Here is a 26,797-nt window from a genome sequence, read left to right as displayed (position 1 = left end):
TGCTGCAATGATCTGTTTGGTGTTTCAGCCAATCAGAGACAGGCTCTCTATATATCTGAGACCTATAATATAAATAAAACATTATAATAGGGGACCTTTAAGTAAAGTAGAAGTACTTGTATAGATATACTTAGTTACCCCTGGATTACAGAGTTAATATAACAGGTTTCATCTCATGAAGGGTCTCACCTCTGGAGGGAACTCTGCCCAGAGCCTGCTGCTCTCTGCGGGCCCACGACATGTCCTCATCTCTGGATACAGTCTGGAGGAGAGAGCTGACGGAGCCTCGCAGCTACACACATATGGTCATCAGCCGCAAAAACACATATACAGAAATTACAAATAGCTCAACACAAGGCTGCCAGACTCGCTCTCCACTGTTCGAAGCGCACTCATATTGGAGTTATGCAGAGAAACCTATCATGGCTTCCGGTTGACAAATTTCTGCAATCTCGTGTTATCACTTTAAAAAAAAAAATCCAATTTAGCAAAAAAACATTATATTTTTATGATCAAATAGTTTACACAAGAGACGAGTACGACCATAAGACTAGACAAGCTACATCAGGCCATCTACTGGCACCTAAACCCAGGACACATCTTCTGAACTCTGTGTCTTATAGAGCTATAAAGGAACTCATTGCCAAACTACCTCGCTGACATAGAGTTCAAGAAGAGATTGAAGGGCCATCTACCATAGCCGTGGGAACATGTTTCAAATGGGGGGTGCTGTGGGGATGATACCAGGGCTGGTTCTGACCAATGTGCTGCCCTATAGACAAGATTTTAGCTGGCAATGAAAAAACTCTACAAAAGACCAATACACTATGAAAAGAGAAACATATTGACATGGTGGACAGCTTATATAACAAGGCTTCAAATGTATTTAGTATTATAACATGTTTTAATTGGAGGGGTGGACTTCAAATCCTCTAGGGGGGTCCGGGGGACTTTTTTTACATTTTAAAGTCAAATGCTTCAATCTGGTGCACTTTGAGCGCCCAATTACTAGAGACTGATCTAGAGGGTACAACAGATTGGTTTGCATTTTATTAATCAAATAAGTATGTGAACATTTCCAATAACCTACCATAGCCAATAACAAATAAATGTAACTTATTTTTTGTGTTGTTCATTCATATCTTATTTTACCAGTTAACATTTATTTATTTATGCATATTTTTAAATCTCCAGTTTTAAACGATATTTTTATTTACTGTTCTCTAGTATACATTGGAATGATTTCAAACCTGTTTTTATTTATCCTAATAATTATAAAGGTGTGCCTTGGAAATATTTGTTTACATAAATTGTGATCAAAACGTTTGAGACTCACTGAGATAACGTATCCCCGCGGTATCCCCTCTCTCTATCTCTCTCACTTTGGCTGTGAGTTGCGGGCGCCTGCTAAGCCAACATCCCTCACTTTCATCACTACAGCACCCATCGTACAGGGCAAAGGGAAAATGTAACCGGGGTGAAAAGGGTGTTATCTTTACTTAATTATGAATGTTGTTACATCAAGGCTGAAAATTCGTTTTTTTTTGTATTATATCTTGTGGAAGTGCAGATCCCCTGTCCTCCACCAGGGGGTGCTGCAGCACCCTCAGCACCCCTACTTCCCACGGCCCTGCCATCTACTAATGACCGTGTACCCGTGAGCTGTGAACCCTAATTTGATTTGATCTCATGCTTTGTACTGGTGGGTGTCTTGTGCACTCATCCTTGGCTGAGATTGATATTGAAAGTGGATGACATTGTTGATGATGTTGGTGATGATGTCAGGACTTATGTCTTGAATGTAGTATTATTATTGTTGTTGTATTGTTTTAAGTGTCGGACCCCAGGAGGAGTAGCTTTTTTCAAGAGCAAAAGCTAATGGGGATCAGAGAGACAGACAGACAGACAGACAGACACACCCACCCACACAGGGGCGCCGCCAGGGATTTTGGGCCCCATGAAAAGATATCACATTGGGCCCCACCACCAGGCAAAGGCCACGCAAACCAGGCACAATGCTATAACCACACCTCCAGAACCCAACCCACTCATTTATGCTTTAAATAACTCTACCTGTACAGGCTTGTTGCATCTATCTTGTAGTCCAATACTAAGCGATCAATATTTACTGACACTGAGCTGTGAACATATAACACTGTGCAGACTGCAAATTCTACTGCAACATTCTGCAGTAGAATTCACTTTTTGATATAACACTAACATTCCTGACAATAGACCTCAATAGTCATCTTTTATGGTGTTCATGCCTTTTTAATAACATTTTTGAATGGAAAATTCATAAATCAAAATAAATATTACTTAATTATACATGACCACTTAAATTAAAATAAAGTGAACATTAACACCAATATTATCATTTATAAAAATGCTATCACAAAAAAAAAACATAAGCAGCAGATTTTCTAATTAAATCTACCAACTACAAAATAGGCAGGTATTAAAGTGTAAATGGACAACAAAACGGAAATGAAAAGGCCTGATGCTGGTGTTAAATCAGAGCAAAACTGGGTGACATACTGTCACTCTCTCTTGTCTTTCTCTCCTTTCTTTTCTTTTTTGAAAGCCTGACTTTGTTAGTCGTTGAGACATCGTACACACGTAAGTACTCGCATCCCTGCCTCACATGCTCTCACTCTGCTAGAAAGAGCGGTGCCGCACAGCGTTTGGAGACAGGACCAAACCATTACATGTAAATAGAGGGGGCTGTACAGAGGCTTTGGATAATTAACTTTTCGAACAAAAAAAGTGAAATGAATCGTAAGTTTAGTGAGTGTATTATCAATATAATATTATATTAATGTTAATTATTGATGATTGATGAAAGGTTACTTAAACATTTTTTCTTAATGTTCTACACTTTTTGGGGCCCCTGTCAGTCACGGGCCCTTAGAATTGTCCTAACTTTTCACCCCCTTACGGCGCCCCTGCACACACACACACACACACACGCAGACAGACACACACACACGCAGCAGTACAAAGGTTAATATATAACTTTATATTTTTGTAACAGGTGAGGAAACAGAGAGAAAGGTGAGTAAAGCGTTATATTTGCATTGACTCCTTGCGAGGCGTCTGCACCTGAGCGTCCTGGTCGGGATGGGTGGGCGTTCGAGGTCTGGAGCCTTTGGACTCGTTCACTTTCTCCTTCCAGCCGTCAGCCTTCTGCTGCAGAGAAGCTCCGGTCTGAAACACAGAGGAGAGCGGTGTCATGCTGGGAAGAAACAGACTCTCAGCAAAAGGAAGCAACACAATAAACAAAACACTGAGACGTTGACTTCATATGAGCAAAAAGGAAATATATATTTGCAGCTCAAAGGGCCTTATGCCATACGATACGATAATACTTTAATGGTCAGATGAGGTCTGACATGTGACTTGCATCACAGCAGCTCCATGTGTAGCATCAACAGACAAATATCAAGACACATGAGAAACAATCAACACACATTGAACATAACAGGATCACTGAGAGATGCTCAAAGAGCCTTCAGCGTGCATTTGATGCACACTGAAAAAAGGGAGAAAGTGGGGTTGTTCAATTTGTAAATAAGCAGTTAATATATGAGACATAATTTATTCATGTTTCTCATCGAAACATGAATAAATTATGTAGAACTATGTTAATCTCGAGGGGTGTACGTTCTATAAGTCTCAATCATGTTAAGAAATAAGAAAAAAGTTATGTTTGTCTCTGTAACTCCGCCCACTGAGCACATACGTCAGCAGCTTGCTCCGCAGCCGATTACTCAGCTTCTTATTATTGACAAATATTTTATTCACAAATCAAAATGGTCGGACTCAAAACCCTACTTTTAATAGTTTCGTAATTGAACTTGAACAATATGGCACTTTAATGGAAAAGATGAAAAGCAGGAAAAATTGCAAAAAATCTTTATTTGAAAATGTTGAAGCTTTTCTTTTTTAAACAAAGAGGGGGGAGGGGTCCACCATATTTTCTTCCCGCATCGGAGGAGTAAGCTGGTTCTGTCCCCAGAACATCCCAACAAGGTAAAAGTTATTAAAACTTATTTAATGTCATCAAATGTTCGTCATAGTTACAGGTTATCACAAGACGCATTGTTTGCAAAAAGCTGAGTTCACGTTTGCCGTTTCAACGAGCAACGTAAATACAGCTGTCAATTTGTAAACATTGTCATTCACTGGTGTTAGCTAGGATAGAGCCATGAAAATCATAAGGTGAGTTTATATTGATTGACTTGTGTTTAGCGTGTTTTTATATAGTGTGAGTATTTGTAGAGCGTAAGTTGCTTGCTTTTGAGGTGTAACATTACGGGACATAATTCACTGTGTTATAGAGAGTGTGTTGCGCCACGGACCTGTTAGGTAGCGCACCTGTGGTGTGTTATCATTCTAGCTTGAGTAGCTTGTAACGAAGTTGTTCCTACCTTTCTGTAAACTGATGGAAAATAAAGTGTGGAGTCTCACACTCAACACGCCGCCTCCGACTCCCATTCATCGGCTCTACACTTTACAATATTTAAAACTATGAACCTTGCCCAAAGTTATGCACATTAAACCGAGCTCAGTGGGGAGGGGGGAGTCATAGCCGATGGATGAGCTTGCGGCATGTTTGCGGTACGTCTTGTTTTAAATGATTGTTTCATGTCTGCTGTCAGGCGGTGTAGAACTTTACTGCGTGGGTCCGGCTCTGCATGTCTACTCTTGTGCCGACTTTTAGGGGCGCTGAGGCAGGTTGTACGGTAGTAGGCTACGTTAAGCGACCATCTTTACCCATTTAAGGTGTTGATTGTTAAATATATATTACAATATTGTCTGTGGGACCGCAGTGTTTTCCCTAAAAAACGGTGTATATGTATCTGCTTCGATCCGCTCTGTGTTCATGTAAATACCGTAAATACACACAGATCAAAACAGACACAATACTGTGTGTGGGGGTGTGTCCCGGAAAGCGACACTTGATACTGGAAAGTGGAGGGTATTAATGATTGTGTTACATTTTAGCAGCGGTGCACATACCATGAATATGAGGGACATGCTGGACAGATCTTAAAGTAAGGGTTACGATCCACCCGCTGTGAAAAGAACTTATAATAATAATAATAATAATAATGCATTTTATTTATGGGCGCCTTTCAAAGCTCTCAAGGACACCTTACAGAGCATAATTAAAAACAAGCAACAAAGAAGATCACACATTAATACAAGACTTCAAAAAAAAATACTTAAAAGCAACAATCGGTTTTAGGTTAAGGGTAAGGGTTAGGGTTAGGCATGTGTTGGTTATGGTTAAGGTTAGGATAAGTCTCCAGGAAAGGCATGTAAGTCAATGTAATGTCCCCTGAAGTGATGAATACATGGTGTGTGTGTGTGTGTGTGTGTGTGTGTGTGTGTGTGTGTGTGTGTGTGTGTGTGTGTGTGTGTGTGTGTGTGTGTGTGTGTGTGTGTGTGTGTGTGTGTGTGTGTGTGTGTGTGTGTGTGTGTGTGTGTGTGTGTGTGTGTGTGTGTGTGTGTGTGTGTGTGTGTGTGTGTGTGTGTGTGTGTGTGTGTGCACCTTGTTGATGAGGAACAGCAGCGACTGTGTGAGTCCGCAGTGTTTCTCAGCCAGGAAGCGATACCTCCTCTCTTCCTCCTTCAGGATCTCCTGCTGACTCTGACGCAGGTACAGCATGTACTCACTATTCTCCTGCGCGCACACACACACACACACACACACACACACACACACACACACACACACACACACACACACACACACACACACACACACACCCAAATAATGCATCTCTAAAGTTGAAAGTTTAAGGTACAAAAAAGTAAAATTATCCACAATTGTGTTCACTGTGTGTGTGTGTGTGTGTGTGTGTGTGTGTGTGTGTGTGTGTGTGTGTGTGTGTGTGTGTGTGTGTGTGTGTGTGTGTGTGTGTGTGTGTGTGTGTGTGTGTGTGTGTGTGTGTGTGTGTGTGTGTGTGTGTGTGTGTGTGTGTGTGTGTGTGTGTGTGTGTGTGTGTGTGTGTGTGTGTGTGTGTGTGTGTGTGTGTGTGTGTGTGTGTGTGTGTACCAGGGAGTCTCTGTACACTCCTCTCCTCAGTTGTTTCTCCAGACTCTCGGCCTGGTTCCTCACCTCCAGCTCGTAAACCCTGCGGCTACCCTGCAGGAGGAGGAAAAGCTTATAGAATAATAGATATGATATGTTTTATAATGATTGATCATGAAAGTGTTCTCAAAGCTGGTAAAGGTGCAGCTAGTTTGAATGACTTTGTATACTGCAGGGTAGCTGGTGGATTTACTCCAGGTGGAACTAAAGTCTGATTTAACACTTGATTATATTTCACATCATTCATCCACATCTGAGAAGTAACTAAAGGTATTAAATACATGTAGAGGAGGAAAAGTACACCATGTACCTCTGAACTGTAGTGAGTAGAAGTACACCATGTACCTCTGAACTGTAGTGAGTAGAAGTACACCATGTACCTCTGAACTGTAGTGAGTAGAAGTACACCATGTACCTCTGAACTGTAGTGAGTAGAAGTACACCATGTACCTCTGAACTGTAGTGAGTAGAAGTACACCATGTACCTCTGAACTGTAGTGAGTAGAAGTACACCATGTACCTCTGAACTGTAGAGAGTAGAAGTACACCATGTACCTCTGAACTGTAGTGAGTAGAAGTACACCATGTACCTCTGAACTGTAGTGAGTAGAAGTACAACATGTACCTCTGAACTGTAGAGAGTAGAAGTACACCATGTACCTCTGAACTGTAGTGAGTAGAAGTACACCATGTACCTCTGAACTGTAGTGAGTAGAAGTACACCATGTACCTCTGAACTGTAGTGAGTAGAAGTACACCATGTACCTCTGAACTGTAGAGGAGTAGAAGTACACCATGTACCTCTGAACTGTAGTGGGGTAGAGTTACAGGAGAATCAAATGGAAATACTGAAGTAAAGTACAAGTACCTCAAAATTGTACTGACTTGAGTAAATGTACTTAGTTACTTTACACCTCTGTAATCAGCTGTACAGTATCCATGCGTTTGCTTTTGTATACCTACAGATTCAACAAATGATCTAAATGTTTTGAAGAGGTCCAAACCTTTGAAAAAGCTTCATGACTCAAACTAATAGCAGCATATCCCTCATCAGGAAGCTTTGAGAGATACCGTCCTCTCTGCAGAGCTCAAGCTAAATTGAGTGGAGTATAAGTACAATATTTACCTCTGAACTGTAGTGGAGTAGAAGTACAAAGTAGGAGAACATGGAAATACTATAAGTGTACTTAGTTACTTCCCACCATGTTTCCTACACTCAGAGCGGTATACATTGTGTAAAAACATGTGATTTCCCTTTGTTAATCTCACATTGATGTACTCTTCATCCAGCTTCACGTTCTTCTCCATGGCCTGCAGCACCTCCACCTGAAACCATCGGAACTGAAGCAGAGGAACAGAGACGCTGAGATAAAGTCCTTATTATAAAACATTGTTTACCTGGACTGAGTCTAAGAAGTCAAGAGTTCAAAATGACCCTGGGAATTTGAAACAAGCAGGATCTCATCTTCCTAAAGCTTTCAATAAAGATCACCAGTTTGTAAAGACTCAGAAGTGATTATGTTCTACACAATGTATTTAATAACCTCATCACCAACATGTGCTTGACTTGTGTACGTGTGATGATCCACACATTACATAACGGATCATTTTGGAGTATTAAGGTCATCCAACGGAAAGTAACGGGTAACTAGTCATTGTAATGGATCTCTATGCTCCTGTAGTGTAAGCATATATTCCTGCTACTAACTAACAAAGTATTTTTGACTTTTTTAAAACATTTTAAATATCACACATTTTTATATTGTTTATATTTGATATCATATTTTTCATTTTATTTGTACTTAGTTTTTCATTCTCTGTTCCGCTTTTTAAGTATTTTATATTTTATGTCTGAACACACTGATGCTTCTTCTGTAACAAAATAATGCATCTATCTATCCATCCATCTATCTCTCTATCTATCCATCCATCTATCTCTCTATCTATCCATCTATCTATCTATCTATCTATCTATCTATCTATCCATCTATCTCTCTATCTATCCATCTATCTCTCTATCTATCCATCTATCTATCTATCTATCTCTCTATCTATCTATCTATCTATCCATCCATCTATCTCTCTATCTATCTCTCTATCTATCCATCCATCTATCTCTCTATCTATCTCTCTATCTATCCATCCATCTATCTCTCTATCTATCTCTCTATCTATCCATCCATCTATCTCTCTATCTATCTCTCTATCTATCCATCCATCTCTCTCTCTCTCTATCTATCTCTCTATCTATCCATCCATCTATCTCTCTATCTATCTCTCTATCTATCCATCCATCTATCTCTCTATCTATCTCTCTATCTATCCATCCATCTATCTCTCTATCTATCTCTCTATCTATCCATCCATCTATCTCTCTATCTATCTCTCTATCTATCCATCCATCTATCTCTCTATCTATCTCTCTATCTATCCATCCATCTATCTCTCTATCTATCTCTCTATCTATCCATCCATCTCTCTCTCTCTCTATCTATCTCTCTATCTATCCATCCATCTATCTCTCTATCTATCCATCCATCTATCTCTCTATCTCTCTATCTATCCATCTATCTCTCTATCTATCCATCTATGTATCTATCTATCTCTCTATCTATCTATCTATCTCTCTATCTATCTATCCATCCATCTATCTATCTCTCTATCTATCTCTCTATCTATCTATCCATCTATCCATCCATCTATCTATCTATCTATCTATCTCTCTATCTATCTATCTATCTATCTATCTCTCTATCTATCTCTCTATCTATCCATCTATCCATCCATCTATCTATCTATCTATCTCTCTATCTATCCATCCATCTATCTATCTATCTATCTCTCTATCTACCTATCTATCTCTCTATCTATCTATCCATCCATCTATCTATCTCTCTATCTATCTCTCTATCTATCTATCCATCTATCCATCCATCTATCTATCTATCTATCTCTCTATCTATCTATCTATCTATCTATCTATCTCTCTATCCATCCATCTATCTCTCTATCTATCTCTCTATCTATCCATCCATCTATCTCTCTATCTATCTATCCATCCATCTATCTCTCTATCTATCCATCCATCTATCTCTCTATCTATCTCTCTATCTATCCATCTATCTCTCTATCTATCCATCTATGTATCTATCTATCTCTCTATCTATCCATCTATGTATCTATCTATCTCTCTATCTATCTCTATCTCTCTATCTATCTCTCTATCTATCCATCTATGTATCTATCTATCCATCTATCTCTCTATCTATCTCTCTATCTATCTATGTATCTATCCATCTATCTCTCTATGTATCTCTCTATCTATCTATCTCTCTATCTATCTATCTATCTATCTCTCTATCTATCCATCTATGTATCTATCTATCCATCTATCTCTCTATGTATCTCTCTATCTATCTCTCTATCTATCCATCCATCTATCTCTCTATCTATCTATCTCTCTATCCATCCATCTATCTCTCTATCTATCTCTCTATCTATCTCTCTATGTATCTATCTATCCATCTATCTCTCTATCTATCTATCTCTCTATCCATCCATCTATCTCTATATGTATCTTTCTATCTATCAAAGTGTTTTCTCAGCTGACCACTCCCTCCATCTCTGCAGTGAGCCTCCTCTGAGTCTCCGAGACCTGGATCAGCACATCTCCTGTTGGAAAGGAACACACTTCACTCAGAAAAACAAAATTCCTAGAAAAAGGGACATTTCAAAGAAAAATTAATAAAAAGAAAAACTGAATTTACTGACTTTTTTCTAGGAATTTTCTTTTTCTGAATTTTTTATATTTTAAATTACTTTTTTTTTCTGTAAATCACTTAAAAAGTCAGAATCCTAAGAAGAAATCATCTTTTTGTGTGTTTGATGAGATTAAAGTCAGAATTCGGACAAAGAATTTCGAAAGAAAAAAGAGATTCTATCCTTTTTTTCTTGTTATTTTCATTTAATCTATAAACAAAATTCACATGTGGCCCTAACCCTCTTCCCTAGTGAAAACATAGTTATTGTTGAATGGATAAAATGAGTCATAGCACAATTACATTTGGTAAAAGAAGAGCTAATGGCTGTGATGATATAATACAGGGCTTCTCAAACTCCGGACCGAACTGCAAATCAATCCGGACCCTGTGTCCCATTATAACAAATTAAAATTATACAAAATAAAAACTTTCTGATTCTGATGTAAATTAATGTATATTTTCTTGTGTTTGACGCGTTGTGAGAATGAACGTGCATATATATTTGCTTGTGTGCGTGAGCGTGACACGCATTGCAAACTGCAAGTTTACCTTGACTTTCTAACGCTTCTAACACCTTTTTTGCCGAGGTTCAAGGCACTGGCTACAGACAAACAGTGCCATTTCTCCCACTAGTTCAAGCCACCATACTGTATGTATGTATTGAATGTGTACAGGGATACAGGGGGCGCCAATTGCCCACAGGCAAGGCAGCCAAGTGCTTGGACCAGAAGGGGGCCCCCAAAGAAGGTAGATTAAGAAGGTCCACAGCAATGACAACATGAAAAACCCTTTAATTTACAGCAACGACATGTCGGGAAACCCCCTCAAGGCGGCCCCATGCATAGCGCGCTGTAAGAAACTGCTTCTTCACTTCACATTCGTTTCTCCGCTCTCGGGGGGGGGGGGGGGGGGGGGGGACTTTACTGGCATTGATCTAGACCAGGGACCTTGTATAACATTTAAAGTGGACCTTTAGTAAAAAAGTTTGAGTACCCCTGATATAATATATATATATATTATATAAAATAAGATAAGATTATATAAAATAAGATTAGATTAGATAAAATAAGATTAGATTAGATAAGATAAAATAAGATTATATAAGATTATATAAGATTATATAAAATAAGCAACTCGGTATCACGGCAAGACGTGAACATGTGACGATTTACCACGCTGGGAGACGTGAAGATGTCACGATTTCGTCCCTTCAATGGTGACAGTTACACGGTATTGTTAACCAGTGGAGATATACCCGGAAATGCCAAGCAAATGCTACCCCGACGGTCGGTTGTTATTGTCAATATTAATATAATAGTGATTTATTTTTTTAATAGTCACACTCGATTACACCAAATTTCTTGTTGCCCCAGCTGGTCGACACCTCTTTTAGCAGAAACAAAGGCTACATTAATGTATTAAATCGTAATATATTAAATAACGTGCTTTAACCACCAGGTGTCCCTTTCTATCAGCTGTGCACCGTTATGGTGTAAATACAGCCTATCTACCGATTGGATCAAATATAAAAGTCAGCTGAATTAGTGTTGATACTGCGAAGAGACGTATTGTGTGAAAAGAAATGTAAGATGTTTTAATTGATGATATATTTATGATCCACGTCACGTTTTCAGTGTTGGCGGCAGTTCCTCTTGTTTCTCTAGAAGTCTTCTCATCAGGGCTCTATAAATAGAGAACTACGGCAGATCTGTAATATGTAATGCAGCCGAACCGTGTATTACAATGCCGTTATGTGATGACTTTCAAAGAGAAAAGCAAGCACACTCGGAATAAAGTATTATTTTAAAAAAATGTGTTCAGATTTCACATCGCATAAACACCATTTCCCAACGTGCATTGCGGCTAAACCATCGAATCATCGAGCTGAGGATCTATGTATTTTGTTATACACACATTCCTTCACATTTACATTTTAATTTACATTAAAGTATTTTGTGAGGCCTTCTAAAATATTTTTAAATATAACTACGGTTCTAGCTGAATACTTTGCAGATGAACATGAACCGAAGCTGTTGCCTGGCAACGCAATCGCACAACGTCACTTCCGTTAATTCCACATCCACACGCATGGATTAACATCGATTTAATGCATTAATGTAGCCTTTGTTTCTGCTAAAAGAGGTGTCGACCAGCTGGGGCAACAAGTCAATCGGCGAAATCGAGTGTGACTATTAAAAAATAATTATTATATTAATATTGACAATAACAACCGACCGTCGGGGTAGCATTTGCTTGGTATTTCCGGGTATTTCTCCACTGGTTGGGCCATGTTAACAACACCGTTTAACTGTCACGTTTGAAGGGACGAAATCGTGACATCTTCACGTCTCCTGGCATGGTAAATCGTCACATGTTCACGTCTTGCAGTGATACCGGGTTGAAGATAAAATAAGATAAGATAAGATTAGATCAGATAAGATAAAATAAGATAAGAAATACTTTATCGATCAGAATTTGGGAAATGTTTGCGTTGCAGCTGCATATCAAGACAAGGCATTGTACAATTCAAATTAAAAGACTAGAAATAAACGTTCCAAAATGTAAAAATCTTAATAGAAATAAAATAGCATTCAAAAAAAGTTGAAAATATACATGTTGAATTACAAAATACAGTCTCAACATATTTAGTTAGGAATATCAGTAATGTAATATATGACTTTAACACAATGCTGCCATGTTGTGAAGCTGCTCTGGTCCAGATAATGATCTGCAGCTGAAAGAGCCTCGTCTATAATTCAGAGCCGTCACTTTTTCAGCTCCGCTAGCTAACTGGGTGCTAGCACTGACGCTGGAGCCCATTCATTGTCAATGGGGAACACATTAGCACAATGCTAACAATGCTATCACACATATCGACAGGGTCAGAGTGAAAGTGAAGCGAGTGGAAAAATACACACTCATGCATGCATGACACACACACAGAGACAAACACACACGCACGCACGCACACACACACACACACACACACACACACACACACACACACACACACACACACACACACACACACACACACACACACACACACACACACTGGAAAGAGGTTATTTTGAGGTTAAAGATGCATGATATTAACTAATTAACATCAGCTTGAGCACCCAGTGGACAATACTTTTCCTCTAATCAGTCTAATGAAAGCGATCAATGAAGAAGGACAACTGTAATGGACATATTGAGCAATCAATCACACACACACACACACACACACACACACACACACACACACACACACACACACACACACACACACACACACACACACACACACACACACACGAACACACACACACACACACACACACACACACGAACACACGAACACACACACACACACACACACACACACACACACACACACACACTTACCGAGGGAGCGAGATGAGAGTGTGTGAAGCGCCTGGTCACCCATCTTAGCCACAGCGCTGAAGTAAGCCTCACTGGAAGCTGCTAAAGCTGCATAGTAATAATAATAATAAACAACAACCACTTTAATATGAGATTCAGATGTATGGCTATTTATCTTCTACAACATATGTTCTTTCAGACTATTGGAAAGGAAACACCTAATATCCATCCAGCTTTACATAATTAGCATATTTAAACTTGTCAGAAAGCATGTAATATAAAACATTATTGTGTTGATGTCAGTAAAGAAGTGGGGAAGTTTCTGTTATGTCATGTCTGTTAGTTACAGTGTTGACCCTGTTCACCTGTAGTGTCACACTTGAACAAAACCTGCCAGTTAAATACTTGTAGTTGGGTCAATTAATTCTGCCTGTATTCATCATCATCATCATCATCATCATCATCATCATCATCATCATCATCATCATCATCATCATCATCATCTCAGGGCTGACATGTGACCCAGGTTTAGCAGCCCGGTGCCAGTGGGTATAGTTTCACACTGACTGGTTTCCCTGAATGACGGTGTGTTCAGAGAGACATTAATGAAACATGCTGCTCACCTGATTACTAACAGAACACACGGTGAAAGATACGCTGCTTTATCGTCTATTCTACTCTGAATGAGGCTCTCATTTGCTAAGTGAACATCACGCTATGTTGAAGAAGACTTGAAACTAGAGATTGAGACCGTAAACTCATCTGGGGAATGTTTACTGAGGTAATGAATCAAGAAAGAATGAGAACTTTTTCTCATAGACTTCTATACAATCCAAAAGTAACGGAAAGTAATCTTTTTTTAAACGAGTAACTAGTCATTGTAATGGACTACACGTTTAACCTAAACCTATCTCTATGCTCCTGTAGTGTAAACATATATTCCTGCTACTAACTAACTCAGTCTTTTGGACTTTTTTAGACATTTTTAATATCCAGAATTGTTATATTGTTTATATTTGATATGTATATACATTGATGGATTGGTTCACCACCGAGTGTGAAGCGGCTGGGATGAGGATCAGCACCTCCAAATCTGAGGCCATGGTTCTCAGCAGGAAACCGATGGACTGTCCACTCCAAGTAGGGAATGGGTCCTTACCCCAAGTGAAGGAGTTCAAGTATCTCGGGGTCTTGTTCTCGAGTGAGGGAACAATGGAGCGTGAGATGGGTCGGAGAATCGGAGCAGCGGGAGCGGTACTGCAGTCGCTTTACCGCACCGTTGTGACGAAAAGGGAGCTGAGTCAGAAGGCAAAGCTCTCTGTCTACCGGGCCATTTTCGTTCCTACCCTCACCTATGGTCATGAAGGATGGGTCATGACCGAAAGAACGAGATCGCGGGTACAAGCGGCCGAGATGGGTTTTCTCCGCAGTGTGGCTGGTGTCTCCCTTAGGGATAAGGTGAGAAGTTCAGTCATCCGGGAGGGACTCGGAGTTGAACCGCTCCTCCTTCGCGTCGAAAGGAGCCAGTTGAGGTGGTTCGGGCACCTAGTTAGGATGCCACCTGGGCTCCTCCCTAGGGAGGTGTTCCAGGCACGTCCAGCTGGGAAGAGACCGAGGGGTAGACCTAGGACCAGGTGGAGGGATTATATCTCTTCTCTGGCCTGGGAGCGCCTTGGGACCCCCCAGTCAGAGCTGGTTGATGTGGCCAGGGAAAAGAAAGTTTGGGGCTCTCTGCTGGAACTGATACCTCCGAGACCCGACCACGGATAAGCGGGAGAAGATGGATGGATGGATGGATATTTGATATAATATATATTTTCATTTTATTTGTACATAACATTTTAGTTGTTAATTCTCTGTTCCACTTTTTAAGCATTTTTTATTTTATGTCTGAACACACTGATGCTTCTTCTGTAACAAAAATAATGTATGTATGTATCTATCCATCCATCCATCCATCCATCCACCCACCGACCGACCGACCGACCGACCGACCGACCGACCGACCGACCGACCGACCGACCGACCGACCGACCGACCTACCTACCTACTTACCTACCTACCTACCTACCTACCTACCTACCTACCTACCTACCTACTTACCTACCTACTTACCTACCTACCTACCTACCTACCTACTTACCTACCTACTTACCTACCTACCTACCTACCTGCCTACCTGCCTACCGACCGACCGACCGACCGACCGACCTACCTATCTTTCATCATCATCATCATCATCATCATCATCATCATCATCATCATCATCATCATCATCTTGATCAATCAACCAGTGGAGTCGCCCCCTGCTGGATATTTGAGAGAATGCAGGATTCAGGCACTACTGATTTACTTTTCAAACCTGAAGTTAAGTACTTGACAAAACCATTTTATATAAAGTTCTCTACAGTTTTAAATGAGGAGATATCAGCGCAGTGGGGCTGAGACATGTTGGCTTTGTGAGATTCTGCAAACAACAGATGTGATTGTGCAGCATGCAGAACAAGTGAAACGGTTATTGGAGTTTATATAATTAAGATTATATGTAGGGATAAAGTCCTCTAGGTTTGATCAGACAAGCACAAGCGTTTCTCCCGGTTAACTGTTTGTTTTTGCACATGCATTTTTTGTCACGTGTGAAACTAAAATACAAATGATGTGGCATTATGTCACTGAGTCACATGACGTTTACATAGCTTCTTTTAAATGTTAATAAGAAGTATTAACCATGTGGTTTTGTGGCTTTGTGAATTCCTGCATTCGGGATGAAACTTATTTTTGCTTAGGAAAGTATCTGAGGTTTTGAAGAAAAGTTCAAGTTCTGGAACTATATGTGTGGACATCGCAAAGTAAACGTTTTTAAATAAAAAAAATATGAAACGAGCAATTAAAAAACTCACTCACCTTGGAAAGCCGTTATGTAGCTGTTTCCTAAAGCAACAAGTTTCTGAAGGCCAGGATTAAAGTGCCCCATCAGGTTCTACACACACACACACACACACACACACACACACACACACACACACACACACACACACACACACACACACACACACACACACACACACACACACACACACACACACACACACACACACACACACACACACACACACATACAAACAAAAAGAGAGATTGTTACTTTATCTCATACTGTACTCACTGATTTCTAACTTTAAATGATATTCACCTGAGTCCCTCCAACAAGACCACGTTAGAATAACCATCAAAGCACTTTCACACATTTTAAAACACCACATTACAGCCAATATGAGCACAACAACGTCAACTAAAACTCATGATATAAGCTCACCAGATACACCGTCAGAGTGGATCTGTGCAGCGCGTCACTGGTGGCTCCAGACATTGTGGTGAATCTCAAACACAATAACAAACTCAAAACAAAGAAAAGGCTTCAGAGAAGGAGTTGTATTCCCATCCAAACTTCTGGAGAACTTCAGGAGGTGAGAGTCACTGCAGTCTCGCTGAGTGTGAGGGAGTGAAGGAGTAGTCAATGAGCTGGAGCCTTTTTTCGTGGAAATAACGTTGAGGTAGGGAGAGAAAAGGGAGTCATCGATACGACCGGGGGAGGTGAATTATTGATGGCAGCTCTGAAAGGAGAGGAGACGGAGAGCCGGCTGCCCAATTACCTGTGACGTATTCACACCTGTACTCAGGGAAACAAACAGTGCATCAACTACTGAGTTAGAAACAAAGATAATACTCTGCACATATGGAAAGGTCCCCTCTTCTCCATGTCTCTTCTACATCAACATGTGTCCCCTCTTCTCCATGTCTCTTCTACATCAACATGTGTCCCCTCTTCTTCATGTCTCTTCTACATCAACATGTGTCCCCTCTTCTTCATGTCTCTTCTACATCAACATGTATCCCCTCTTCTCCATGTCTCTTCTACATCAACATGTGTCCCCTCTTCTTCATGTCTCTTCTACATCAACATGTGTCCCCTCTTCCTCATGTCTCTTCTACATCAACATGTGTCCCCTCTTCCTCATGTCTCTTCTACATCAACATGTGTCCCCTCTTCTCCATGTCTCTTCTACATCAACATGTATCCCCTCTTCTCCATGTCTCTTCTACATCAACATGTGTCCCCTCTTCTTCATGTCTCTTCTACATCAACATGTGTCCCCTCTTCTTCATGTCTCTTCTACATCAACATGTGTCCCCTCTTCCTCATGTCTCTTCTACATCAACATGTGTCCCCTCTTCTCCATGTCTCTTCTACATCAACATGTGTCCCCTCTTCCTCATGTCTCTTCTACATCAACATGTGTCCCCTCTTCTCCATGTCTCTTCTACATCAACATGTGTCCCCTCTTCCTCATGTCTCTTCTACATCAACATGTGTCCCCTCTTCTTCATGTCTCTTCTACATTAAAATGTGTCCCCTCTTCTTCATGTCTCTTCTACATCAACATGTGTCCCCTCTTCCTCATGTTTCTTCTACATCAACATGTGTCCCCTCTTCCTCATGTCTCTTCTACATCAACATGTGTCCCCTCTTCTTCATGTCTCTTCTACATTAAAATGTGTCCCCTCTTCTTCATGTCTCTTCTACATCAACATGTGTCCCCTCTTCTTCATGTCTCTTCTACATCAACATGTGTCCCCTCTTCCTCATGTCTCTTCTACATCACCATGTGTCCCCTCTTCTTCATGTCTCTTCTACATTAAAATGTGTCCCCTCTTCTTCATGTCTCTTCTACATCAACATGTGTCCCCTCTTCTTCATGTCTCTTCTACATCAACATGTGTCCCCTCTGTGGAAAGAGACTCTGAAAGTTTCAGGAACAAAGATTCTCTCTCTTTTTGATCCATTTCTATAAAAACCTGTCTGAAAATGAGCTGATCAGATTTTGGCCACTTGATGATGTCATAACGTTTTGTCTTGTGTAACCATTAGCCAATCAGCAACCAAGGTACCCCCCCCCCCCCTCCCCCTTATCACCTGAATCTCCTCCTAGAGCACCATTGAGTTTTTTGTAACCAAATCCCTCTCAGAGGGGCGTGGGGAGGGGCTCCTTATTTTCATCTAAAGTAACAGACAGAGAATCAGCACTTTGGAAACAGGGCTGAAACCAGTGGCGCCTGGTGGAAATTATTTTAGGTGGGGCTATTGTAATGGTGAATAAACCACACGGGGAACATTTTGAGAAATTACCCCTTAAATTAAATTGGCTACACTATTTCTTCGTTGCTGTTGTATGATTGGTGTTTAGCTACGGTATTTAGCGTCTACAGCACCTCCGCTTTTAGGGTTGAAGTAGACCCAAACGTGGCCCGGAGGTCCCCCGGTGTTGTTGCGGGAGCTGCTGCACTAGCTAATACTAAACTAGCTAATGCTACATTAAGAAAACAAACGCTTATTTATTTTGCAAAAGGTGCAGCGGGCTTCAAACACGTTCCCCTCCACGGGTTTCAACCAAGCACTAAATTAGATGTTTTCCAACCAAATACGGTTGAACTGACACTTCCCCATATTCATTTGTAAGTAGATTCAAAGATACATGAGTTTCTGACTGCCGCAAGCTGAAGCTTGGTTGCTAGGTTACTAGCTGGGTGTTCTCCAATAAGAGGCCAGGGGAAACAAAGTTAGTGATTACTGGTTCCATGTTGATTTAATTCAATACAAATTGTTTGGGGGAACTGAAAGGCTATTACCGTACTTGTTACTTTGCAGCCCGGACATTTCCCCCAAAACACATTTAGATGCTGTCGCAACACAGAAGTACCTTTCAAATCTGATCATTTTTAAGACCTTCTTATTTTTTTGGTCATATTTAAGACCTTTTTAAGGCCTTACATTCAGATTATCAAATGTAAGACTTTTTAAGACCCCGCGAGAACCCTGATTGGCTGAAATTATGTTTCGGAGCCATAGCTTACAGATAGCAACAGTCAGCTGCAAGTGGCTGCTGCTGCACTGGTTGAGGGCTCCTCTCTTAGCGCCCAGACGAGAGAGGGTAATGATACACGGGCAAGGCCAGGCAGGAAACATGTGACTTATCAGTAACTTTAGACATCGTAACACCATTTTAAACGAGATTTCATTGTAGATTATACATTTGACTGATACCAATTTTATAATATTTACCTTGTTCATTAAAAATGTAAATAAAAAATATATATTTAAAAAAATATATATATATATATTTTTTTTATTTTAATTTGTAATGTGGGAAGAGGTGGGGCGGCGCCCCTAGCGCCCCTATGGGCCGGCCGCCACTGGCTGAAACAGAGGGGATTATGGGTAATACTGCAATGATCTGTTTGCTGGAAGTTCCAGAGCTAACTGAAGCTACCAAGCTAAGCTAACATGCTCCCCATCTGCACACTGCCGTCGCATTTTACGTTTCTAAGGTAAGCTTGCAATATGACTTTTTCAGAGTTTCGGAGATGTTTTCCAATAAAATATGGTAAATAAATGGCTAGATTCGTGGTAATATTACTAAATCTAGTACTGCCTTATGAGTCTCAGAGTGAAAGAGTGATAATAATTTATATAACACGTTTCATGCCCAAAGTTGCACACAGATGAGCAAGTTAGGCCAACACAGGATATAGACATTTCCTGTTAGGCCAGTGGTTTCCTGTTAGGCCAATTCAGCGTATACAGTGAGATGAGCAAGTCTTTTTTTTATCATGAAAAACACTTTACATTACTTTTTACAATTATAATTTATTATCTTTTATGAATCTTTTATGAATATATCTGGTTGTATATATTGCTCATTTTCCATAAAAGAAACAAATGTATTTGAGTTTGTGTTTTATTTGAGTTTGATGCATACAAATACTGTACTGTATACGATTGTTACGTCCCCCTCTAGGGTAGAGGAAAACAACACACACCAGATGGTTTTGGTTACAATTATAAACGGGTTTAATGAATAACACAAAATGCTCAACAACATGAGACCAAAAGGTAGCCTAAGCCAAAGGAAAGGAGCCCAAAAGGGGCGCAGGTATACTGCTAGAACGGAAAGAGAACCCTAAAAGTGGGCCTAATCACACACCTGTGATCAATAGTAATCACCGCTAATCAAAAGAGGCTGCGGGGAAAACAAACACGCTAAGCTGAACACATATTACCACACGCTACTCTAAACACATAACAGTACACGCTATGCTAACAAACATCACCACACGCTACTCTAAACACATAAGTGAACACCCCTAACACACACAAGAACTAGGCACAGTACAGAGAGTCAAATACGAGCTACTAGCTTCAGTGGATGTGTTCACACAGGAACAAGAAGTGTGAGGCGTCTGATTGCAGCAGAGCCTCCATAGTGATAGCTGTCCCCAGGCTTTGTAGCGTCATCTCCGGCAGGTGTGCGTGTCACACTCCTAGGTTTATGTCCCTGTTTTAGTGTTGTCTGTCTGGTTATGGGTTTTGTAAGTCTGTTCATTCTGTGTTTTGAGGAGGGGAGTCGAGGAAAGAGAAAGGGCCCCTATGTTTTCCTCCCTGTCGTTAGTTTCCCTGGTGTGTCTGATTGTCTCATTGTGTTCACCTGTTGCCCTTGTGTTTCTCCCTCCCCTGCCCAGCTGTGTCTTGTCCTGTGATTACCCTTCTGTGTATTTAGTCTTCCCCTGTGTTCCATGTCGGTTCAGTGTTTCCCCTCCATGTTATTCCACGGTCTGTGCTCCTTGTGCTGCTCGTTTGTTTTGGATATTTTGGATACTGCCTTTTTTGCCACAGCTTTTATTATTTAATAAAGCTCGCTTTTCGTTAAATACTGCATTTGAGTCCTACCTGCTTCACCCAATCGTAACAGTGCGCTGGGATGGCTCGGGGATTGGTGCGCGTCGGGCCCGGCATGCTCCAATATGTATCTTCGGGGCGGAACCAAGAGTTGGCAGCCAATCACGCTGAAGTAACACATCATAGCTCATTCACATAACAGGATTAACAGAACCGGAGAGGCGCCAGCCGTCACAATGATGATTGTTGAAAATGTACTTTTACCATAAAAGGCCAGCTCGACCAGTTGGTTGAGGCTCATAAAAACAAAACTGTGTGGTCAGTCAAAAACAAAACATTGTTTGTGCTTATTTTTGGCCCATTTGATAAGAAAATGCAAAAAAAGATGTTTCCATATCTTTTTTCTTGGTCTGGCAGTTAAAGGGTTAACTAGTGATGGCGAGATGAAGCCTTATGAAGCTTTGAAGCTTTCCAGCCAATTGGTTCGCAAAAGGGTTCATCTCATGAGGCTTCATCATGGGCTTCATTTGAACACAAACCCCCTGTTGGTCAAAGTGTGTAAAACAGGCAGATTGGACATCTCAACAGTGTGCTCTCTCTCATACCGAGATCCCAATGAGTAAAGCCTTAGAATAACTCTAAACAACCAACATACAATGTGGTTTTTATTCCAGTTGAATGATTGTGATTGAAAAGCCTAAGGAGGTTGGTAAACATTGCAAAGAGGGATTTGTATTCCTTAATAATATTCATAAACTTAACCATGCTGTAGCCTGAGAAAGGCTAAACCAAATCAAAGAATACATTTGTAAACTACATTTTCTAATTTAGCTGTAGCTTTTATAAACAACAAAAAATACGTTGTTTAGTCGTTGAACCAGGGACCCTGCGGTCGTGAGTCAACTGCTTTCCAGCTGAGCCACAGCACACACACTGAGTCTACCTGAAAACACTGGAACATATTGATTCCTTTATTTATTCATTTTTTATTCCTACATTTATTTATGCTTGTATTCATTTATACTTATGACATGTTCCGACCTCTATATAGGTGAGGGTCTGAGCTCTCTTAATTCCATCGTGTCACCGGGCCCGGGTAAGGAGGGGTAATATGGTTCTTATTATACATCCATGGATATTATGAGTATTGTGGTTTAACGGTTCAACCGATCTGAATCACTTCCTGAAGCAGTCACGTGGTAGCGACAGGCAGCGAGGCTTCGTTTGTCATCGATGACGTCACTGGCCCAAAACGATACATGGCTCGATACATGCTTCACAAAAAGCTTCAGGGATTACTCGACACACGCTCCGAAGCCTCGGCGCAATACGCAAAATCACTACTGTTAACTTTTATAGGCTTCCCTTGACTCTTTTCAGTCTGTCCTGCTCTCAGGGTTCAATAATTACTAACATTTGGCGTCCTTGGGTGGGCTTTGAGAGAGCTGGAGGAGCAGGGAGTCTACAAGCTAACTAGCATCACACCAGGCTGCACAAAGGGGAGGACAGGCTACAGACTCACTGTTGGCGCTTGCATAGGGCCTAAATGAAAGGTGAGGAATAACTTATGAATTGGGTGCAAGCGTTGGTAGGGAGCAGTATAGTGATAGGGTCTGTGGAGTGATGCAGTGATAACGTGGTGATTGCGAGTGGTGTGGAGATTGTATATAGTGTTTCTATTGTCTCTCTGTTGTATCTTCGGCACCGCCCGATTAATGTGAATATTATATAGTATTAAGACCTTCTGGGGAGGCACTAGATTGTATCTGGTTTACACTGGACCGGGTCCATCTTGTGTTAATACCTCTGGGTAGGTACTAGCCTTTATCTGGGATAGGACTGGGTCCACCTTGTGTTTAATACCTCTGGGTAGGTACCAGACTTGATCTGTTTTACACTGGACTGGGTCCATTCATGTTAATCTATGTGTTTGATGTGTGAAACCGGCGTTGCCTGGTTTAAGAAAGCCTTTGAAAAAAGCATGTTAGTCTGTGTGTTATAAGTGTTATGAACTGGCCTTGTCTGGTTACATTTTTATTGAAGCCAGACTACAAGTAGTCTGGTTTAATTTGTATTGAACTCATTCTCCAAGCAGTGTGGTTTTTATCTGCACATGCTGTGTGTTCACATTGTTCTCCTCCCCTTCCCCCAGGTCACATGAGGTTAATGCTATGCTGCTAAGCTAGTTAGCTAGCCAGTTAGCATTACTAGATGGTGAAATAGTTTGAGTAAAGATACAACCGTTAACTACTGATTAAATACACAGTGATGGTGTAGATGAACATTGAGAGTAGATTAAGTTGTTTTGTTTGTCATGCTTTTCAAAGAAATTAATTTGAGTTTTTATTATTTTAATGTAGTGTTGTGTTATATTTCTAAACGATAATGTACCCACACACATGGGGTTTATTTTTTACAGTTAATTTTAAAGTCAGCCACCTCATGACTAGATCTCATCTCTGAGAGTCCATTGTGTTAATGTTAACACTAGAACCGCCAACGGGTAAATTTTACCCGCAGCTGTTCTTTGATTGTATGTAACTTTTGTTCAATAACATATTAAAGTCTCCTAGTCCGTGACTTTTCCTGAAAGTGTGTTATGTAGCACCCTCTGTTGTTAACAATTGTCAATATGAAGTCAGATTGAAAAAATCGCCAAAAAAAATGCCATTTATACCTATATCCGCCAGCGGGGAATATTTACCTCATAGAAAATGCAGCGTAAACATGACGTGTTGCTATAGCAACGCCTTTTGTCTACTGCGGTTCTTTATAGATAGAGAGATATATTGAGAGAGAGAGAGAGAGAGAGAGAGAGAGAGAGATATTGATAGATGGATAGAGAGAGAGATAGACAGATAGATAGTTATAGATAGTGTAACATCTTGGAGAATACAAGATCTTGGATGACTGAGCTCACGTTGAGGACGTAATGCATGTGTGCAGGTTAGGTGCCAGTTGAATAAAGAAGGACACTCGGAATGAGAGAAGTAGTCTGCGTCGTCTATTTATGTAGACAATTATATGTTCATAGAACAGAACATTACAGATGGATCGATAGATAGTTATAGAGAGATTTGTACCTAAACAAAACACAAGTCTTACACCAAGCGTTTAAATCAGCACTCTTAGTGATATTTTAAACTTCATGCTATCTGCACAACCTATATCATATGAAAAGCTGAGAGTCCACAGATTCTATTGGTATAAGTTTCATCCCTGTGCGATCAAAACTCACTGTTCTGTATGATAAATAAAATAACATTGTACCTTGAAAATCTATAGCGGGTACATTTTACCCGTTGGCGGTTTTAGGTATACAGCGACCTCTGGCGGTTCTAGTGTTAAGAGGTCCTTTTTGTTACGGTTTGGGAAAGGTAGGACCCAAAAGCAGATTACAAAAAAAAGGCTAAGGTCTACAAATAAAAGCGAGCTTTATTTAAAAGCCGATCAGCAAAATAGCATGGCATGGATAGCACAGAGGTAACACGAGGAAAATACAATACCCAAAACACGGTCGTGACCAACATGGAGGGAGACAGGAAAAAACAAACAATGAACCGACACCGAACACAGGAAGAGACAAGACTAAATACAGGGAGGGGTAATCACGGGACGAGAAACCGCCGGGCAGGGAAGGAGAAACACAAGGGCAACAGGTGAACACAATCAGACAATTAGACACCAGGGAAACTAACGACAGGGAGGAAGACATAGGGAGAAGGACCAGACAAGAAACAAGGAGGAAAACATGACAGGGAGAACAGAACAGCAAAATAACCCCACAACTAGACACAACAAAACTCAAACCCTGACATAACCCCCCCCTCAAGGGACGGATTCCAGACGTCCCTACACAAAGTCAAACATTTCCAACTGGGTGGGTGGAAGGGGTCCGGAGGACGGGTCTGGATCGACAGCCCAGGAAAGGCATAGTTCATTGAGGGGTTCTCGGGCGGACGGCCCGGGGGCAAGGCAGAGTCCATGGAGGGGGCCTCGGCCGCGGCTGGGGAACTCAGGGAGCCGGCAGGACCCCCAATGGGACAGGACATGGAGTTGGCAGGACCCCAAGCGGAACCTCCAACGGACCAGGATATTGGGTAGGGACTCGAGAGGAGACTTGAGAGGTGATTTGAGAGGGAACTTGAGAGATGACTTGAGAGGGAACTTGAGAGATGACTTGAAAGAGAATTCGAGAGGGAACTTGAGAGGTGACTCGAGAAGTGACTTGAGAGGGGACTCGAGAAGAGACTCGATAGGGGACCTGAGAAGGAACTTGAGAGGGGACTCGAGAAGAGACTCGAGAGGTGACTTGAGAGGGAACTCGAGAGAGGGCTTGAGAGGTGACTTGAGAGGGAACTCGAGAGAGGGCTTGAGAGGGGACCTGAGAAGGAACTCGAGAGGAGACACGAGAGGAGACTTGAGACGGAACGTGAGAGGAGACTCGAGAGGGAACCTGAGAAGGAACTTGAGAGGGGACTCGAGAGGAGACTCGAGAAGGAACTTGAGAGGGGACTCGAGAGGGTACTTGAGAGGGAACTCGAGAGGTGACTTGAGGGGGGACTTGAGAGGGAACTCGAGAAGGGACTTGAGAGGGGACTTGTGTCGTAGGACACGGGGAGCTGGAGTCGGCCGGAACGCCGACAGGACACGGGGAGCTGGAGTGGGCCGGACCACCGACAGGACACGAGGGGCTGGAGTCGGCCGGGGAGCCAGCACTGAAGCCGTAACTGGAGCCAGAAACATGGCTACTGGGACCAGGACTAAGGCTGGAACCATGGCTGCTGGGACCAGGACTAAGGCTGGAACCATGGCTGCTTGGACCAGGACTAAGGCTGGAACCATGGCTGCTGGGGCACGGGCTGGAATCCTGGCCCTGCGTCTCCTAGAGGCCCTTTGGAGACACCGTGGACCTCTACCAGGATAGTAGTGGGATCCCAGGAAAGGGCTATAGGCTTGAAAAAAGTTTCCAGGACTAATGGTAAAAAGTTTTAGCCACTCAGGCAACAAACTCCTGAGCCAGGGCTTGCGAGCAACCTCCTGGAGTGCCTCCTTCAAAGCAGCCACTATACCCCGTATAGATGAGGTGTCATACCACTTATAAAAAATGTACTCCAGAGAGTACCCAAGACGTTCCGCCTGTAGCATCAAAAAAGCTGAATATGCTTAGTCCAAAGCTGGTCGGTTCATTCTGTTACGGTTTGGGAAAGGTAGGACCCAAAAGCAGGTTACAAAAAAAGGTTAAGGTCTACAAACAAAAGCGAGCTTTATTTCAAAGCCGATCAGCAAAATAGCATGCCATGGATAGCACAGAGGTAACACGAGGAAAATACAATACTCAAAACACAGTCGTGACCAACATGGAGGGAGACAGGAAAAAACAAACAATGAACCGACACCGAAGACAGGAAGAGACAAGACTAAATACAGGGAGGGGTAATCACGGGACGAGAAACAGCCGGGCAGGGGAGGAGAAACACAAGGGCAACAGGTGAACACAATCACACAATTAGACACCAGGGACACTAACGACAGGAGGAAAACATAGGGGCCCTTTCTCTTTTCTCTAACTCCCCTTCTCGACTCCCCTCCTCGACTCCTATCCTCGAGACCTAGTCCCGCCCACAGGAGATGCGAGCGGAGGAGCCGAGGAGGGAAACCGAGGAGAGAGGAGGGGAAGCAGCAGGCATTTAGAGAAATGAGAACTCCTCTCCTCTGAGCGGTCATTTTAAAGAGACGTCCAGTAATGATGACAGGAGGCACAGCAGCCCTCTGTCTGATGGACAGATGTGTTCATGATGACTTATATATTTACTTTGATTAATTCACAGTGCGGTA

General features: G+C 41.6%; 1 protein-coding gene and 1 long non-coding RNA gene across 2 annotated transcripts in view; one reads left to right on the top strand and one right to left on the bottom strand.

Annotated features, from left to right (window-relative positions):
• baiap2l2b (BAR/IMD domain containing adaptor protein 2 like 2b) overlaps nucleotides 1–16,594 on the bottom strand; it is a gene marked incomplete at its 5' end in the record, with an annotated part of 37,322 nt that extends 20,728 nt beyond the window's left edge. The window contains 9 exons of the mRNA XM_079659516.1: nucleotides 190–292; nucleotides 3,103–3,207; nucleotides 5,558–5,689; nucleotides 6,065–6,154; nucleotides 7,370–7,441; nucleotides 9,711–9,772; nucleotides 13,249–13,335; nucleotides 16,132–16,207; nucleotides 16,541–16,594. Of these exons, the coding sequence (XP_079515642.1) occupies nucleotides 190–292; nucleotides 3,103–3,207; nucleotides 5,558–5,689; nucleotides 6,065–6,154; nucleotides 7,370–7,441; nucleotides 9,711–9,772; nucleotides 13,249–13,335; nucleotides 16,132–16,207; nucleotides 16,541–16,594 (781 nt within the window). The remainder of the gene's footprint in view (nucleotides 1–189; nucleotides 293–3,102; nucleotides 3,208–5,557; nucleotides 5,690–6,064; nucleotides 6,155–7,369; nucleotides 7,442–9,710; nucleotides 9,773–13,248; nucleotides 13,336–16,131; nucleotides 16,208–16,540) is intronic.
• LOC307025021 lies at nucleotides 3,863–7,994 on the top strand. Its single transcript, XR_013804040.1, has 3 exons — nucleotides 3,863–4,620; nucleotides 5,576–5,665; nucleotides 7,391–7,994. It is a non-coding gene; the product is annotated as an uncharacterized lncRNA (long non-coding RNA).
• Nucleotides 16,595–26,797: the final 10,203 nt, after the last annotated feature.

Source organism: Notothenia rossii (genome assembly GCF_949606895.1).
Source record: "Notothenia rossii genome assembly, chromosome: 1".
In the NCBI taxonomy this organism is placed as follows: domain Eukaryota; kingdom Metazoa; phylum Chordata; class Actinopteri; order Perciformes; family Nototheniidae; genus Notothenia; species Notothenia rossii.
This window is presented reverse-complemented; position numbering and strand designations above follow the sequence as displayed.